Source organism: Ornithodoros turicata, chromosome 5, assembly GCF_037126465.1.
Source record: "Ornithodoros turicata isolate Travis chromosome 5, ASM3712646v1, whole genome shotgun sequence".
In the NCBI taxonomy this organism is placed as follows: domain Eukaryota; kingdom Metazoa; phylum Arthropoda; class Arachnida; order Ixodida; family Argasidae; genus Ornithodoros; species Ornithodoros turicata.
In genome coordinates this window covers 48,178,133-48,194,677 of record NC_088205.1, presented here as the reverse complement: position 1 = coordinate 48,194,677, position 16,545 = coordinate 48,178,133, and the positions used below count along the sequence as shown (strand labels likewise).

The window sequence follows — 16,545 nt, the reverse complement described above, 5'->3', positions numbered from 1 at the left end:
AAATGGGATAGTGATATGTGCACGAAAGGCACTCGAAATCTGATTGCTAAGAAATTTCGCCATAGTATAAAATACAGATATTGTATTAACAGCCATATAAAACTTAAGTTCAATCTTGTTTAGAGTATGCATCTGCTCCAAACGAAGCAATAAAAAAATCAATCAAACGGCCGCTGCCGTTTCGATAAAACGGTGTTCGATCAAATGGCTTTCGGCCAAATGTCCCGCGTTCGATCAAACGGCTTTCGTTCTTGCGGAGACGATTTCTCCGGGGGTCATTTTTCCCTGGGGACGGTTCTTCCTGGGGAATTTTTTTCCGGGGAGGAAAATCCGGCATCTCGGGCGAGCTTTGATTATGTGAAACGACTTCTCCGTCATCATTCCTTCATTTGGCAACTAGCGCTCATATTAATCTCTGGAAACCCCAATTTTGTAATTGGATCTGTGTCGCCCTTCAAGAATAGTGATTTTCCTAAAACACGCATAAATTTGGCTCACATGATGTCCAGTTGTTCAGCTTTTCCACGACCGAATTTCACGTTTTCAAGTTTGGATTGAATTAACTGAGACCTCAGCATCCAACACAACGAAATCTGGAGTAAAAATTTACGCTTCAGAAGTTCTTCTAAAAAAAGAAAAGAAGGCATCCTGTCCCACATAATAAGGAGGCCGAACTGCACTTTTTGCAACACTCAAACAAGAACCTCTTATGTTGTCAGGTGACCATTGCTATTATTTTTCTACTCTGTGTCCTTCTATTTTTTGTCGAATCGTTCCTCTTGGGGTCCAGGAAAAAAAAAGACTGTGTTGGGAATATCGCGACTCCCGCTGCGAGGCCTAGCTGCTCGACCTTTCCATATCTTCTTTGGTTGGTTTCCGTGTGTAGACCCGAAGCCTTTATCGCCCTTCACCTCCTTTATACGGTTTTGCAAACTGGCGCACCAGAAGAAAGGGAGTCCCCTGTCACTGGGGTTGTCGACTGACATCATTTTTCTGAGCGGGTGTAAGGTGAAAGAAAAAGAAGGGAGAACATGGGGGTAAGGAGCCTTTCAAATATGTTACTGAATTTTCCGGGTAATAATAATAAGTCTGTTCTACGACGGAAATTTTGAAAAGTCTTTTGCACCAACGCCTTGTAAATGAATTCCGACACTTGATAACGCTTACTTACCAGAAATATACATATCAAAATGTCATTTTTGCACGAATAATAGAGTTATTATCAAGGTAAATTACATGTAAGCAAGTGCAGAAAAAAAAGGAATACCGTTTCGAGCACTAGAATTTCCAGACTGGCATTGTCAGCGCTGTGTGTAGGCAATGTTTATGGCCTAACTTACAGCCGCTGGTAGATCCAGTTGAGAGCCTCCGAGATACCGGCATCCGTACTATCCAATCACACTTGTACGTCGGCATGCAGTAAGCATGCACTAGTAAAACAATACGAAGAGCAACTAAAAATTCCATAATCAGTCAGTACAGGCGCCAGTGACTTGTGAAAACAATAATTGTAGCATAAATATATAACAACAAAATAAAATGAAGTACTCATATAGCAATAGGAGACGAGCAAAAAGACGTGAATGTCTCGATTCGAACTGCGGACCTTTCGTGGCAAAGTCCGACACGTTACCTCTCGACAAACAGCGCAGAGGGCACGGGCCGCCTTAAACTCGCGAGGTCAACCATGCACAATGGGGATTATTTGGGGAGTCGGAGGCGAACGGCGTGATAAGGACGGCGAGCGTGGTGCCATCTAGAATCGGGAAAATCGTGAATCGGAGTTGCTCCCCGACTGGTACGGCCTCTTAAGTTGAGTTAATTCGGAACGCTCTTCACATTGGTGGGGTAAAAAAGTGACCTTTACTTGGGAAATTTCAGAGTTCACTTCGCAAAAAGTCACATAATTAAACTTCGGTTACATGACATGCACATCAGGAGGTGGCAAAAACCTAGTAATAACAAATGCCGTTGACCGCATGATACTATGTGACGTAGTTTTTTTTTATATTAAAATTCAATTACACGTTTTCTGCGACACCCTGTATATCAGAAGCAGGCTCCTCCAAAGCAATCGTATGCGGCCCGCGTAGATCCTCCATGACGCAATGCGGTCTCCGGACGCGAATGAGTTCGGCACCGCAAATGAAAAAAAGAAGAAAACAAAGGATGATCGGATATCGCCATGGTGATGGGAATAATGGGGTAAAGTTATATTAGGCTATTGACAGTACTTTGTCGAAGGCGAAGTTCAACGTCACCTCGAGTGTTTGCAAAAATCGCCCATTCACGCGCAAAACATGCCGCTAAAATAAGCAGCCAGTTGCACAGAACGATGTATATCTGCGAGCATTTGCTCAAAGGAAGGATCAAAAAGCGCACTTCTGGCAATGTATTGTCAAGTTTCTGCACAAGTACGTCGCATGATCGGCTTGAAGTCAACAAAACATTGACACAACACGATTATATGCCCCAGGTCCCAGTTGTATTCGATGCACCTAAGTGAGTTGACCATAGAGGCATATGTCTCATCTATATGACATTTACATTTTGTTTGTGAATGACGCTGCCGCACAGCGCTGGCGCAACGGCTCGGCCATCCACAATTTAAGCAGCTATCGGAAAGACAAGCGTACACATGAAGAAAAGAAAAAGATAAATTGCCTTTCATTCGCTTCTCCTAAATACCTAACGTCCTAACGTCGCTATGCAAAATATACGAGCTCACAGCCATTGAGGTGAAAGATGAAAGTCACTGAAAAGGTTAGCCAGCTGTAGGACTCGAACCCACATCTTCTGGATTACCGGTCCAGGGCTCTAGCAATTGAGCTAAGCTAACACGCCTTGGGTTAGATGTGAGTTCGAGTCCTACAGCTAGCTAACCTTTTCAGTGACTTTCATCTTTCATCGTTAATTCCTTAGGCAACTTGAGGCCTTGTATGTGATTGTCCTTTCAATGTTGTTCCAGCCTCAGAACATCAGTTCTCTCATGTTCAGCCATTAAGGTACCCATCAAATTTCATATTGGTGGGAACCAAGCTTCCCCGTGGTGCAACGAGGAAAAGTTAAGAAAAAGTGTGAAACATAAAAATAAGCATACATTATACACATGCAAAAACATGTGGGTCACAGATAAGGTAAATATTAAAAGGGAATCATCGGCGGACAGATCACATGGCAATAACAGTACACTACAGCCATAAAAATGTTTGTACAACTTTTTACCACCATAAGTACAATGTCAGAAAGAGTTTAAAAAATTGATAGTAAGAAGAACAGAGCGTTCGCTTTCCCAAAACGCGAACCTCAGGGGGAACGCAGTATCTGCTGCGTTGTTTTTTTCTGTTTTTAAAGCAGAAATCACCCGAAATGTTCTTCGGTGTCTTTGGCCGTGAAAGCACACCTTTATTTTGTAGCTTTCTTTATCAAACCCAGTCTTGTGGTGCTGGTTATCAGAGGAGAATGCGCGCTGAACTCTGATAATTCCCCTCCCTTTCGAGTTTCATTCGTCCTCCCATTTACACGTGCCCAAACACACCGTCGGCTTTCCTACATGCGGCAGTGTCGGTAGGCTAAGCCCTCTTTAAGTGTGATGTCTCACATTTTAGTCGCACTTTCATGCACTCGGGGACAAAATTGGCTCGCTACGTAACCAAGACAGTCACGTAAGGTTGCAAACATGATCCTCCTAATTGTGAAACTGCAGTGGAAATGAAACAAGGGAAAGGGTGCAGGCTAGCTGGTATAGATCCATGAAGAAGACCGAGAGACACGGACACAGCAGTTGACTTTTAAGTTGAGATGAACCAATAAATTATTGCTGTGTCTGAGAACGTACGTGTGTCGTCTTCTGTGTCCGTGTCTCTCGGTCTTCTTCATGGATGCAGTGGAAAATTACCTAAAGCGGATAGCTTTTGATGTATAAGACTGTGATATCACGATGGAGCGCGAATTCTACCGCTGTCCTATTGAGCACAATGTGTAAGATTTCAAACGCCGGTGGAACAAAAGCCTTTATAGATATACGGAAATTTCTTTTCTGGCATAATTTCTAGTATATAGATCTCACAGGATCCAGTGTGGAGCCGGTGAAATGTGTTCAAGTTTTCCGCCAAAATGAAATCATACGTTTCTTATGCATTGCATCTATGGGTGTAATACAGGCGAAGTACGCTTTAAGTTTTTGTCCGCGAATCGTGGCCATGATTACTTTTAAACTCAGCTTTCTTGCTTTAATTGCCTTCAATTACCTCCAATTACTCTTACCTCTTACTCTTAATTATATTCGACTACTTCAATTTCAAATCGTTTACCTTCTTATATACCCTTTACATGTCCTGTTATACCTCTGTCTCGGTGAGGCTTCACCATCTCACACACGGTCACACACACATACATACGTACATACAGCTTTTTCCATTTTGACACTCCTAATGGTAACGCATTAATAATGGTTCCGTGATGTTCCACGTAAGGTTTGTCTGCCTGTAGCTCTCACGAAAGCGAAGATAGCGTTTTTGAGTGATATGGGCGTTACCAGGAATATTTCCAAGGGGGAGGGGAGCAAAGTGCTTCCGGGGGGCGGGGGGGGGGGGGGCAAGTGTGTAATTCCTCACCCCAAAACCTCTTCTTCTGGAGGCGGATGTTGCGGACTGTGCGGGTGTTCAGAGGTTCTTATTATGACATCTGAGAATAACCATTACGATCTATGACTAAGGAGCGCACTATATTTTCACAAGCGACCTTGGAGCTCCAGAGGGGGACCACGGCCCCCCTCTCGGTACGCCCATGATTCCAAGCATAGCCAAGCGTTTCAGATTGTTGAATAAGGGGCGGAAGCTATCATTAGTATACGTATGCAGGTGTGCGTGCGAAAGCTTTCTTTTCAGAAGCAGTTTTCGTATGTGTCTCGTCCTTGTGCCTCCCGCCATGGCACCATTTAAATGTTTAGGGTTATGAAAATTTTCCATAATTCTCTCTGTGACCTACCAGAACAATATTACCTACATGGAAGCTTCAAACAGAACTGTAGAGCTCACATCCCCATTTTTTTCTTTATCACATCATCATCAGAACTGTAGAGCACTTTCAGAACATGCACGGCGAGCCCACGTCTGCATTGAAGTAGCAATGCGGTGGCATTTATAGGTACTGTACAGCAGTAGACAAGCATGATATGCCGGTGATGTGACTAGAGACTTTGTTGCTTCTAAATACCATATGCGGAACCATACGACCGACAACGCGTTATAAATATTTTTAATTTGCCATGAAAGATGCGGCGTAGTGGAACGGTGCGACGCCTGGTGTCAAACAACCCCCTGTACAGCGGGCAACACCGAAAATTGGTATTACACACTATTACACTGGAACTTCGTTATTTTAGTAACCATATCATTAGTTTTCCTGTTTACCTATGCATTCTGGAACCCCTGGTAACAGTGTTCTTTGCGAAGTAACCCAGCGCCGGCCTCTGTTCGATGGAGGCTCTCCCTACTTCTCTGCTGCGCTTGCGCCCTCCTTCTGTTCGCGGCCTCTTTCGAACGAACAAACTCTCTCTGTGAACCTCTGTGAACAAACAAGTCTCGACGCTGTCTGGCTTCTTGAACGTCTGACACATTTTTTTCAAAGGCTCAGCATTTCATTTCAGTTCGCTTATCCGTTTATCCTCAGATGTGGATCGTTGTGTGGACTGCAGGGGCGGATTTTATGGTGGATTGTGGTGGATTGTTATGTCGGGCCCAGTGTTATACGCATGCAATGTGGTTGCCGCCGTATGTGTCAGGAGTACGGATTCATTTACCTCGTACAGTGTTGCCCGTAATCTTTAATTGTAATTTTCTAATTAATTGCACCGTCGATTGGAATGAAACTTGCGCAGTTTTTGTCCTGGTGGCTTGGACTATCGAATAGCCACACTAAATGACATTTGATCGGTGCTGCTTTACAGTACCTTTAACATCGCTCGAAATCCTGCCTCATCTGTCAAGCCGTGCACCCGGAGTCACCATTCGAAATGTTTTCGCTCTGCGGTACGTTATAGAGCTCTGTGCAATCGAATTTACAAGAAACAGTCGGAGAATGCAGCGATCTCAAAATTCACTTACCCGAAACAAAGAATAGGCTCGATTGCTTCATAAGATGATACGCCGTGTTTAAAAAAGCCGATATCGCTAATGAACCTGTTAGTTAGAGTCTTCGATGTCCGTCAAAGACGTTTTAGCTAACGAACGCCACATTTTAGCGGCCATTATGCTTATCAGGCGGACACGACGGCAATACATGTTGGTTAGTTTATTATCAGGTTAGTTGAAGTTGGGTGTTTGCACTTTCGGTCCACGTTAGTCTGAGTTCGCTGTTGGCATTTTCCCGCGCGAGTCTGCGTATTTTTGGCGGCCTATTTTCAATCGGGTAACTACGCGACATTTATTTCCAGCAGTTTATTTTGCAACCACCATTTACGTATAGTATGTTACTTTTACTGAGGACTGCTCGCCGCACAGCAAGTAACAAACAATCGACAAAAAAGTACAAACAATAGCATACATTAATAGCACCCGATTCCAACCTGAATTTTAGAGAGTTAGAAACATAACCAGGTTGTTGTCCCCATTCCTTTTCGTGATTGCTCGTTACAATTTTGTGCAAAGCAGTGCCGGAAAGTCGAAACTTAAACGTCCGCCATCTTGCAGAGCTGAGTAACTCCAGCCTTTCGAAAAATCCTGTCGTAGGTGGCTACTCTAGGGTCACCGTGACGCTTCGTTATACCCAACCCGCGGGTTATTCGAGCTGAATAAGAAAACACGCAAGCCGTTTCTCACAATGCAGCGTCGAAAAGGTGCGGAGGTGAATCGGCATTTTGTCTGGGTTTTTGTTGTTCTGGGTTTTATTGTCCTGTGACATTGTCCTGTTTTGCCATTGTTTGGGTGTTTTTCCTGGGTTTTCCACAGACGTTTAAGACAAATGTCGGCACAGTTCCCTGTGAACTCGGCCCCCCAAGATCCCCTGCGATAATCGTGACGTAGCCCGCATGGGCGTGGTCGACTACGGCACGCAGTTCCATCACCACCACCACCGAGGTGAAATGGAAACCCATCGTCAGTGTCACACACAGACGCTGACGGACGGACACGTTGTAACGCGTGCGGACTGCACGGATGATCCGCGAAAGACAGCTACACGGTGGATTTGGTTTAACAGAGCCTCCTTGTCGCAGGGGTTGGTAACCCGCGATGCGAGGTAGTCTCGACACCAAAAGAAGCGATTTAACTAGTCAACTATAGTCATGAAGACAGTGGCGTCACTACAGCCGCGCGGGGGGTGCTGTCCGCACCGAGTCACGCGTACCTCTCTTTCTCTGCGACGACATCAAGAGCACTCTACGAGCACACGATTTTTTGTTCTCTTCTGGCTGTGGTGTGATACTCTTATGTATCGCGGGAAAGAGATCCATTATGGGGGGGGGGGGGGGGGGTTACACAAAGAGCTCCCGCACTGGATGACATAAAGTTACATAGGTTTCCTTCAGCCAAACTTTGTCCTGAACGCAGAGAAGTATGGATACGACAGAGAAAAGGGCCAGTGATGGCGGAAAGCGGTAGGAACCAAAGAATCATTCACGCATTTTGTACTCGGTAGGTCACAGTTATTTTCGTAATATAATACGTGAAGGCAACTGTTATATACGGAATGTTTCTAGGTAAATATTGAATCGGATTTTCAGGCGTCCCGAACGACGAGGTGCACCAAGACTACGTGCTGTCAGTTTTCGTCTACACCAACGAGAATATACACCAATGGGCACAACAGACTGAAGAAGACAAAGCTAATGCGTACGTAGTGTTGCGTGTGACTTTGAAGTCACACGTTACTGGTATGCCGCATTTCATCGCTTCTTTAAAACAAAAAAAGTATTACAATATGATAGGCAAGCCTAGGTTTATCCATCAGCTAGCCTACATTTACGCCATTCTATCTATTACAACACATGATTTTTAAAAGAAATACGTAACTAGAGAGACGTCTTCGGGAGAGAACTCCTTAAGGCTTCGTCTGTGAGTATGTTTTTCCGTCGTGTTCCTATTCTCGTTATTTATTTATTTTTTTTATGTATTCTAGTCAGCAGCTCACTTGCTTCCTATCCAAATCTTTCTATTACAAGTTAGTATTTCGTGCAAATGGCAAGAATGCACACAATGCACACAAACACAATAGTGCTGATCAGGCTTTACTTGATACAAGTTATCGCTGTGTTCTCTAAAACATAGCAATGTAACATCTTCTGTTATGATAAGACACAGTATCGTTTTTTCGTTTTATGGAAGGGTACAATTCTTTCCTTTCTTTACCGTTTTTTGGACACCCTGTCTACCCGAGGAAAAGATCACATGGCTCAAGCGCTACTAGCACCATCCATTAAGGAAAGTTCACATAACCGGAGTGGGGGATTTCGCCTTTAGAAATTCTTCAGCTTGGAACCTGAGAAGTGTAAGTTGCAGCTACAAGTGTAAGAGAAGAGTATCCGATAAGAAAAATCTAAATGAAGAGTAAAACCTCTCGTCGCGTGTTATTACTCTCCACATGTTTTACGCTCTTGGAAATGGCTACTTGCGGATGTAACGGGCACCACATCATCATCCCATTTATGTGTGTGTGTGTGTGTGTGTGTGTGTGTGTGTGTGTGGCGTGACAAAGTGTGTCCCGGAAGTGTACGGCGGGATGGAAAGACTGCAGGAAAGAGAAGAAAGAGCGCTGAAAGACAGAAGTAATATTAATTGTAGATGTACTCTCTCTTTTTTTAATTTTTCCTTAGAGCGTGGAAGAGTTGCTACTATCTAGTGCAGAGACCATATTGATGAGCACAACGATATCCGACTGTATCTCGCCAATGTGCATGGGTACCAGCTCCACGAGCCATCATTTGTTCTCGAGGCCAGAGCCGTTCCGAGGGAAGGGGGGGGGGGCGAGAGGGGCAGCCGCCCAGCAGAGAGGGCACCGAACGGCAGGCCCTGGCAGATCGGTTGGACAAGGTAAAGCGGGAACGAAGAAAATTTGAATTTACGATCTCGGTAGTGCAAATAAGCGTTTTCATTTCTTTGTTTAGAGAGCTTCTGACGGCAGTAGGAGTGTGTGTGTGGGGGGGAGGGTGCTTCAGATTTACCCTGCCCTGGGCGCAAACTTGCCTCACTACACTGTTAGAACAGATGGTGGTGGTGGTGGTGGTGGTGGTGGTGGTGGTGATAGGGCTTGCCGTTGTCGGCCTCACGTATGTGGGCAACGTCACGACTCACGCCCTGGGGGAATGTGCGTCCTGGGCCGATTTGTTGAAAATGGGAGGAGGCGCCTATCTGGGACAGATTATCTTGTCCCAGATAGGCACCTCCCCCCTGTATTGAACAAATAATGACACAGAATGATATCATTCGGTATGATGGTTGGTTAGGAACGTGCTATGTGGTGAAGTTCTGTTTTAACAGTGTACGGCTCTGGGAGGGGGGGGAGAGCCGCAGCTGCCCTGGACGCTTTTCAGAGGTGGCAACGGACGCCAGATCTCAAGAGGTAATTGAGGCAATAAAGCACGCCCCAGGCGATTTCCAGAGCTCTCAAGATAAACTTATCGGGGGTATTGTTGCAACGTTTTTAGACCGTAGCCCTAGAGAGCGGGGGCGGGGCTGGCCGGGAGGGAGGGATTCACGCTTGTCCTGTCCCAGGCGGACGAATTACGGGTGAGTTTGCTGCATTTTCAGGCGTGTCGTGTTGTGGACAGTACACTCTTAGAAATGAACTTCACCGCATAGCACGCTCCTAGCCAACCATCATCTCGAATGATATCGTTATGTGCCCTGATTTGTTGAAAACGGGAGGTGTACGCCTTTTTTGTGACAATTATGAACCGCATAAGTGTCACAAAAAAGGCGTACACCTCCCGTTTTCAACAAATTAGGACAGATAACGATATTATACGAGATGATGGTTGGCTAGGAGCGTGCTATGCGGTGAAGTTCATTTCTAAGAGTGTACTTGTGGTTAGAAGCAACATTGGAAATCTAAAGCAAAGTAAACGTAAAGCAGTGTAACGCGACGTTACAAGTTATTATACAAGTCCTATAGATCTTGTCGCGTTACTCCCAAGCCACCAGTCTTCGTGCACTCCTTATAGCCTGGATCCCAGCGACGACACAACAGGGTTGGACTGCCAAATTCGCACTTCCCATTGGGATAAATACTGGTGGCCGCCGTCTCTAATGAGTATGACTGACGATAACGTAACATTTCATATAACTATATAGTCACCCGGTAAAGATCTGAGTAGCGTATAAACGTTCGAAAAATCAAGGAAAAAGAAGATCGCTTGCTTCCGCGTGCGATATGCACAGTTGTTCACGTGAGGAGTGCTGGCCGATGCGATATCTGTTCTCCACCGGTTCCCGAGCGGGAGAAAATAACGGACACGAAAATGAACGAAAAAACACACGGGAAAGTTAAGGAACTCGCAAACGGTAGTCCACACGAGCACAGTTCCTATGACTACCACGGGGTGGCAACAGTAATGGCGCCGCCCATTCCTTCAATCGTGTTTTTGTTATACTATATCCTGCCTCGATGAAGCGTTTTTCTTTTATTCCGTGTTAGCACCGCGAACGCGGCGTACAGATGCGGACAGATGGAGAGAGGACAGCAGGAAGGAGTGGGGGACAGTGGGGTTAGTACGCGTCCTGGGCCGACTTCAGGGGGAACTGTGCCGACATTCGTCCGGAAAGTGTTCGCAAAACCCAGGGAAAACCTGAGACAGCACAGCCGGCGGTAGGATTCGAACCCACCACCTCCAAGGTCAGCACGACCGTCGCTACCACCGACGAGCGAGACGCCTTAACCCGCTCGGCCATGGCGCTGGTGATGAAGCGTCTCATTCAACCTTACCACGACAGTAGAAGTTTCCAAAATGGGCACGAATATTTTTGTTAGTGTACAGGAATTTGTTTTGCACATCCATACTCGAAACCGTGCCAAAATATTCTTGAAAATTAATAGCGCGACAGCATGCAAAATATTTTCCTCGATATGAGGATAATCTGTGAACCGAGTGCTCAGTACATGAGCGGAGAGTTCTGCCATTGAAAAGAGCCAGTGTCATCATCATCTCCATTCCCATTAACATCGCGCATACATCGTTGCTTGTTCGACCAGTTGTGAGCAGTAGAAAGAGTTCCGTCCGCCAATGTCCGGTAAGAAATTAGTTTCTGCTATATGTGAAGCGCTGCAGGTACGAGCTTCTTATGTTTGCCGACAACGCACGTGAAACATCAGCAGTAATTTCACAAAATGCGTTCCTGTTGCAAGTATGTGGCGCAGTCCTCGATTATTTGTATTTAGGAAAGGGAACGCAGCACTGGTACTCCCCTCAAAATAGGCATAGTATTGCGTTCCTACCAATCTAAAGAAGTCACTGCAGCGATCGGCAAAGTTAATAATAATAATTTGGGGTTTACGTCGCGAGACAACTGAGATCATGAGCGACGCCACAGCGGCCGGTCTGTGAATTGCTATTACTCACCTGAAGGTTCTTTAAAGTGCCCCGAAAGCTCAGCACACGGCACATCGTATTTAACGTCCGTTGCGCAAGACTGCGTGTCTAAGCAACTTGTACAGCTTGTTTTGCTCGACGTACCCGCATAGTAGCTTATCGGCAAGAATCCTTAAAAAGATGACCCTGACACACCCTGAAAGCGTTGTTCCGCATGTATAATCAGATGTCCTAGTTCTCTGCAGCAAACAATATCAGCCTTCTGTGCTAGAATACGTGAAATTCCGCTTTTTTCCACGACGGAAATTACACGACTCCTCACACGCCGGCGTAATAATCCCGCCCTGTCGCAACTTTCCAATGTTTCTGCTCCGATCTGGTCAGGCTTCGCGTACCCCGCTACTTGGGACCCGAAGTAACACGCATGCCCCCGAAACAGAAAAGTGACGCTTGTATCGGAACGCAATTCAGCCTTTAGCCGCTGGAATTGGGAGAGGAACAAAAACCAAAATTGGCTGAATCTCCGCTCTATGTCAGCCGACTCAGAAACTCAGACTTGAAGCATGAGTATCGCGACTTGAAAGAGCACATCCTGGCCTGTTGAAGAAGGATCACCAGGAAAAGCTCTGGTGGATCTACTTCTTGACCACGTAACACCGCTCGAAGTCAGTTTGTTAATTCAGGATGAAATAGTTCTGTCTCCTGACTTGTTGAAACTGGAGGTGTACACCACCGCCTTGTCTTGTGCTGTTCGTTTTTTGTGCTTTGCCTTTCGTCCTTTCCCCCAACTCAGGGACATGTTGCCAACGTGTACACCATCTTTGGACACATCAGGCAAAATATAAAGTTCCAGAAACGATGAATCCATCTTATTTTCAACAAATCAGGAGAGAGAAGAAATAACGATAGTGGGCTAGGACCGCGTGTTGTATGGTAAAGTTCTCTTTTTTAACACTTTTGACACAGAACTCCTAGCCAATCTTCATTCCAGATGACATCACCATCTCCTAACTTGTTGAAAGTTGGAGGCGTACGCGTTATTCTCACAGAAAGCTGTACGACCCTCCCTCTCCACAAATCAGGAGTGACAAGGGAGCTGTTCTGCGTAGAGCGCATCGTTGTGCGTAAAACTACGTGTTCCTCTCAGCTATGTGGTCTGCGCGTCGAAAACTATTTTCTCTTCGTGAAGCCGTACATCCAAAGCATGGAGATACGTATTCCGTGCAGTGTACAGGTGAAAGCGACAGGCCCATCCCGTAAAATGGACAGTGCGTAAAACCCAACGACCAAAACACGCAGAGCAACCCGCATGGACGAAATGCACTACGTGAACCGGAGAGCACCACCTGGAAAAAGGTACTAGTGTTGCCCAACGATATAACATGTGGTGGCAAAACATATTTATAAAATACGTAAACGAAAAGAACACGTCAACGATAACTTAGCCGCTTCCCCTCATGTTTCCACACATGTTTCCACTTCTGGGAGCGTTTCTTCATTCATGGACTTCGATCATTATTGTGAAGGGGCTCCCCTGGCGATGAAACTCTCCATTCATCATCTCGCAATCAGGTTGTTGTTGTGGAGTCCATTGAAGTAGCAGCAGCCGTGCCGGTACTGCAGATCCAAAGTTGCTGTTGCAAAAGAGGTGCAGCAACGTGTCCTCCGTGTCATTTAAAGGCGTGTGAGAACTAGCGAAACTACATCATTCGCGCACTTCCGTCTCGGTCATCTTGAGGCAATGACTCTTTAGACTGTGGAGTAGTTACTCATCTGCGCCTGCTGGCTATTGCCAACGGGCGCAGTTCAGCATGGCAGAGGATGGGAAACCGATTCTCCACGAGAAATTTCGCTCCGCGTGTAGTTTCCTGCTGTGAACCTCTTTGGAGCTGTGGCACATGACGCTGAAAGATGCCAGTTGACAAAAAGTCAGCGAGAGCTCGTGACGGGACTCGCCTCTTTGAACAGTAAGCAGAAAGGTTTTTACTCGCCACCGGTACTTGTTGACGTTTCGTCACTTTCTATGAGGTCATTGCTTTGGCGTTGGTGAGGCCTAAATGTTCATCCAACCTCTGCAATTTACAGCACGCAACTGATTATGTATTTGTCGCCTCCCCATAGCTTGGCCTGCGTGTTTTTAGACATGCATTTTTCGCATCGCGCGTAACGCACAATTTCGCGGACCTAAATGAGCACCATGCGGTTTCGAACACAATTTGCATGATAAATGTGTTTTATTCGTCCCCCAAATAAACTCCTTCGTAAAAAAAATCCAACTCGTTGCCTTGTGCTTGTGAAAATTCGTCTTCTGTATATCAGTTTCCCGTTGGCATTTCGTGTAACCACCATGCCGCTGTCGGAAATCTGCCGTGCTTTCATTCTGGAAAACTGAACCCCAAACGTCATGGTTAGCGTGGGCAACATTCTTCTTTCGAGTGTTCGTGGTGGACACCGGCTGCCAGAAGCTGTTGCTTTTATAGGCTGTACAAGTAGTTTGTATAGCAATCTGGTATGCAGTGTTAAAAGAGAACTTCACCCCATAGCACGCTCCCAGCCAACCATCATTCTGAATAATATCGTTATGTGTCTTGATTTTTTTTAAATGGAAGGGGGCGCCTATGGCTATCTTGGACACATTATGCATGGGCCATATAGGCTCCTCCCCCTGTTTTGAACAAATCAGGACACAGAATATCATTGGGAATGGTGGTTGGCTAGGAGCCTGCTACCAATAATTATTGCAGCATGAGAATATTGATCCAAGATTGCCAATAACCGCTCAATATTGACTGGTCATTGGAAATATGGTCGTCATATAGCGGCAAACAGGCGATATTGGCTGAGTATGGGCAATGCGGTCGCACATAACGCAGGGCCAAACAATATTGGATCGAAGCAGACAATACGGCCTGAATACAGCATGAACCAAACAATATTGACTGAAAGTGTGCAATCTGGTCTACATATAGCCGCTGGTTGAAAACTGGCAATATAGTTTGCATATAGCCGTCTGCTAAAGAATGTTGGATGTAAACGAGTAATGTGGTCTACATATAGAAGCCGGCCAAACAATATCCCATGAAAGTCGGGCTGTGTGGGTCCCAGAGTGGGCATATATTGGATAGATGGCATACCAGTGTTGGCCCAATTTTGCAACTACACACTGGTCCAAGAGTGGTCGAGTATTGGCCTGCCTGCTTTCGGCTGCCTGTTTTCGGCCTGTTTTCGGCTCAGATACGGCCACTGTACTTCCTGTACTGTACCAATTAGGCCATTACTGACGTACAATCTATCCAATATTTGTCCAGCGTGGGACAACTTGTTGTGTAGCAGGATGCCAATATTGGTCGCAAACTGGCCAGATGTTGGCCCAACTTTGCAAATGAAATCCTGCCCTAAAAGGGACCAATATTGACATCCCCTCATTCAGATCCCATCTTGCCAGTGCATTTCCTACTAAGATATGGAAAACATTTCTGGGTACTTTGGTGCGTAAGACGTTGTCACAATAAAGGTGACATAACGAATAGACCTCTACCCGAGAAACGTCATCATGTCGTTGGTAGACAGACTGAAACCGAAACAAATCGGAAAGGGAGGGCTGGGTTCCACGAATGGGCACTTGTTCGTTGCCTCCTATTGAAAAAAAAGTAGGACCGAAGGTCGCGTCCCTTTCAGGGATCATCGTAATCCCCTCAAGACCGTGGCTTTCGGGCGCAACCTTGTTCGCCCCTAGCTAAGTGCGCAGTTCAACTCTACGAAATTGGTGGCGCTGTCGAACACTATGACATCATTTGTTTAAAAACATGGAGAGACCTATAAGAAACTGAATACCGGGTACGAATGAATACAAGAAGTATTCGCGCTAACAATTTTGACCATTTGCACTTTGCGAGGTTTAAAACGCAATCATCACACCGTTACGAGCGCACTTCGCTCCCTCGTCCTACACTTCCTCCCATTGGGCTTGTTTTTATGTTTTGTATGTGTTCTAATGCGGGGTCGAGCAAAATCCACTGAACCTTGGTGAGTAGTTTGAAGCGCAGCAGGAAGAAGCAGCCTGTGGTGTGATACCAAGTGTGGGCTACCAGGCGACTTGTGCCAAGAGTTTGGACGTTCTTTATCACGCCCTTCTCAGTCTTCGTTTCCTTTTCATTCTTTTTTTTTTTAGCACGAAAGTTTCGAGTCCTCTCGTTGTAATTTAGTTCATAGACCTGCCAGTAACGCAGGAAACACTATAAAAAAGTGAAAAGATAGGGAATGTGATAACTTCACTGGCAAACGCTTGTGCTAATATTGTTCCTTGATTGGGCCTATATTGACTTCCTATTTGCTCAATATGGGACCATATGTGAGTTCCAATGTTGAGCTCCTGCTTGGGCAAAATGGGACTTACGTTGGCAGTAGTGGAGCTGAATATTGGTATACCAAAATTAGGCCTTACTTGCGTTCGGTTGCAGTTGTAAAATTGGGCCAACATTGGGAACGGGAGATAGTCAATATTTTTCCAGCCCGGGACCCATATTGGGGGGTTGCCTGGGATGTGGAGAAGCACTGCTTTAACTGTGGAGGATGGGACAAGCGAAATTATTGCCCACATCACACTTCTTTTACGGGCAACTCAGAGGATATGTGTTTGCGTGAAAAAGATTAGAGGGATGTGATCCCTGTGATTTTTCCAGAAACACAAGGTTCACAACCGTCGTAAGTATCTACTCCTGGGTAATCTTATCGTTAAATAAAGAATGCATACAATGATTTCTCTCCACTTATAACTCTATGTATGTAAAGAGAGAATACAACGTGCAGGGTGTCCGTGGAACCTGAGAAGCCAAGTGGTTGGTGCTTCGTGTGCATCGGCGGTTGTCTGCTCATCGTTGCTGTAGTAGTTGCTTGCTCTGGATACATTGCTCACTACCTCAGACCACGTGAGTGCCACACTAAAACTCCTCAACAATTGTACGCAATGCACGCGCCCGTTTTGCGCGGACAAACTTTTCTGCCTCGCGGTAATACAAATA

At 45.7% G+C, this 16,545-nt stretch overlaps 1 protein-coding gene across 3 annotated transcripts in view; it reads left to right on the top strand.

Moving 5' to 3' along the window:
• Positions 1 to 11,132: 11,132 nt before the first annotated feature.
• LOC135395993 (papilin-like) overlaps positions 11,133 to 16,545 on the top strand; it is a 60,658-nt gene continuing 55,245 nt past the window's right edge. Inside the window, exons 1-3 of one of the 3 annotated variants that reach the window (XM_064627071.1) lie at positions 11,133 to 11,225; positions 16,207 to 16,228; positions 16,334 to 16,452. In XM_064627071.1, coding sequence (XP_064483141.1) covers positions 11,219 to 11,225; positions 16,207 to 16,228; positions 16,334 to 16,452 — 148 coding nt within the window. In that variant the 5' untranslated portion in view covers positions 11,133 to 11,218. The remainder of the gene's footprint in view (positions 11,226 to 16,206; positions 16,229 to 16,333; positions 16,453 to 16,545) is intronic. The other 2 variants (XM_064627073.1, XM_064627072.1) reach the window with 2 other exon arrangements.